Source organism: Elephantulus edwardii, unplaced genomic scaffold, assembly GCF_000299155.1.
Source record: "Elephantulus edwardii isolate Elephantulus edwardi_28Jun2011 unplaced genomic scaffold, EleEdw1.0 scaffold00020, whole genome shotgun sequence".
NCBI classification, from domain to species: Eukaryota; Metazoa; Chordata; class Mammalia; order Macroscelidea; family Macroscelididae; genus Elephantulus; species Elephantulus edwardii.
This window is the reverse complement of record NW_006399770.1, coordinates 3,355,291-3,356,732: the sequence shown is the minus strand read 5'-3', so window position 1 is coordinate 3,356,732 and position 1,442 is coordinate 3,355,291. Positions and strand designations below refer to the sequence as shown.

General features: G+C 54.3%; 1 protein-coding gene across 1 annotated transcript in view; it reads left to right on the top strand.

Moving 5' to 3' along the window:
- Positions 1–885: 885 nt before the first annotated feature.
- Positions 886–1,442, top strand: part of LOC102863849 (putative RNA polymerase II subunit B1 CTD phosphatase RPAP2-like) — a 96,425-nt gene continuing 95,868 nt past the window's right edge. Inside the window, exon 1 of the mRNA XM_006882485.1 lies at positions 886–958. Coding sequence (XP_006882547.1) covers positions 886–958 — 73 coding nt within the window. The remainder of the gene's footprint in view (positions 959–1,442) is intronic.

Genomic DNA, 1,442 nt, shown 5'->3' with positions numbered 1-1,442 from the left:
TGATTCAGTGACTGGGATAATTGGGATGGGAGTGTCAGATACAGTGCGATTGGCACAGGACAGAGCAGAGTTTAAGGCTGTTGTACATAGGGTCGCTATGAGTCGCAAGCGACTCGATGGCACATAGCAGCAACAACAAGACAAAAACTTCAGTACAACATAACTCGCCCACAGCGGGTGATAGATCAGACATTCTCCACCCTAAGTGCTAAGTTTCTGTCGCCAAAACAATATCCAGTGGCTTGAACTACAGGGAGCTGGGCTGCTAACCCAAAGGACCCCCTCTCAGGGGGTCCGAATTCACCAGTGACTCCAAAGAAGGGCAATCTCTACCTTGAGATTTACAGCCTCAGAAACCGAACTGGGTCAGCTTCCGATCACAATGAGTTTGAGGTTTTTAAATCTTATATTACATGGAAACCAGGCAACGAGAGGGTCTCGGGAGAACATCATTCGGGTCCCACAGACCAAGATTTCTCGGGCTGGAAAGCTCAGCCCCGGCAGCAGGGGTGCGTGTCCGCCGCGGCGCGTTCGGGAGCGGATTAGACAGCAGCCCGCTTGCGACAGGCATTCAAGGGAAGCCATTTCTCCTCATTACTGCGCGTCTTGGCGTTCGCTCTTCACCAGCTGGAGGGGCCTGGCTTGTGCGTGAAGACAGGGCTCTCCGTACCTCACTACCGACCTACGGGCCCCGAAAGTGCAAGAAACCTGAGCGCGTTCACATACACTCATAACCTCGACTCCGCTCGGGCCCCACCTCCTCCAGCGCCGCTGGGAGGCCGCTCTGCCGACTCCGCCCACTCCGCCACGCTCCGCCCCACGTACGCGGTGGGAGACGATACCTCCGGCAGACGTTGGCGCTCGGCAGTCTGACGACGCGCTGCTATGGCTGACGGAGCTACGGAAGTGACTCTCAGCCGCAAGGCTCAGGGTCCCCGAGCCTTCCGTAAAGCCTCAGGTAGGAATGAACTTCTCCTACCTCATTTGACCCTAAGACCTGTACTTTGAATTCTGTATCAAGGCGACAGGCGCTCCCTGAAGGCTGCCCGAGGGCACAGGGTGTCCTGATACAGAGACCCAGGGTTTCCCCTCCTGATCCTCATATCTGCCCGGCAAGCCCGGCCAACCAGACCCGGATCTGTTATACATGTGTTTCAAATTTTCTCCAAGTAGTTTGGCCCCAGCCTCAGAAGCGGCTAGGCGCCGGAGTAGCATTTCAAACCTGCGCTCAGTTGACTTCAGACCCAGTGTCTCCTACAGAAGAGTAGTTGCTTTGTATCCCTGGTTCTCTTGAGAAATCCGTTCTATCCTCTTATCCACCATCAGGAGATGAACTTTAAAGAGATGGGAAAGGGACAAATGCTATATGGTGCCACTGTTGTAGAATGAGGCTGGCATTGGGGTGGGGGTAAGACTGAGAAAAACTGGATGAAATATGTTTA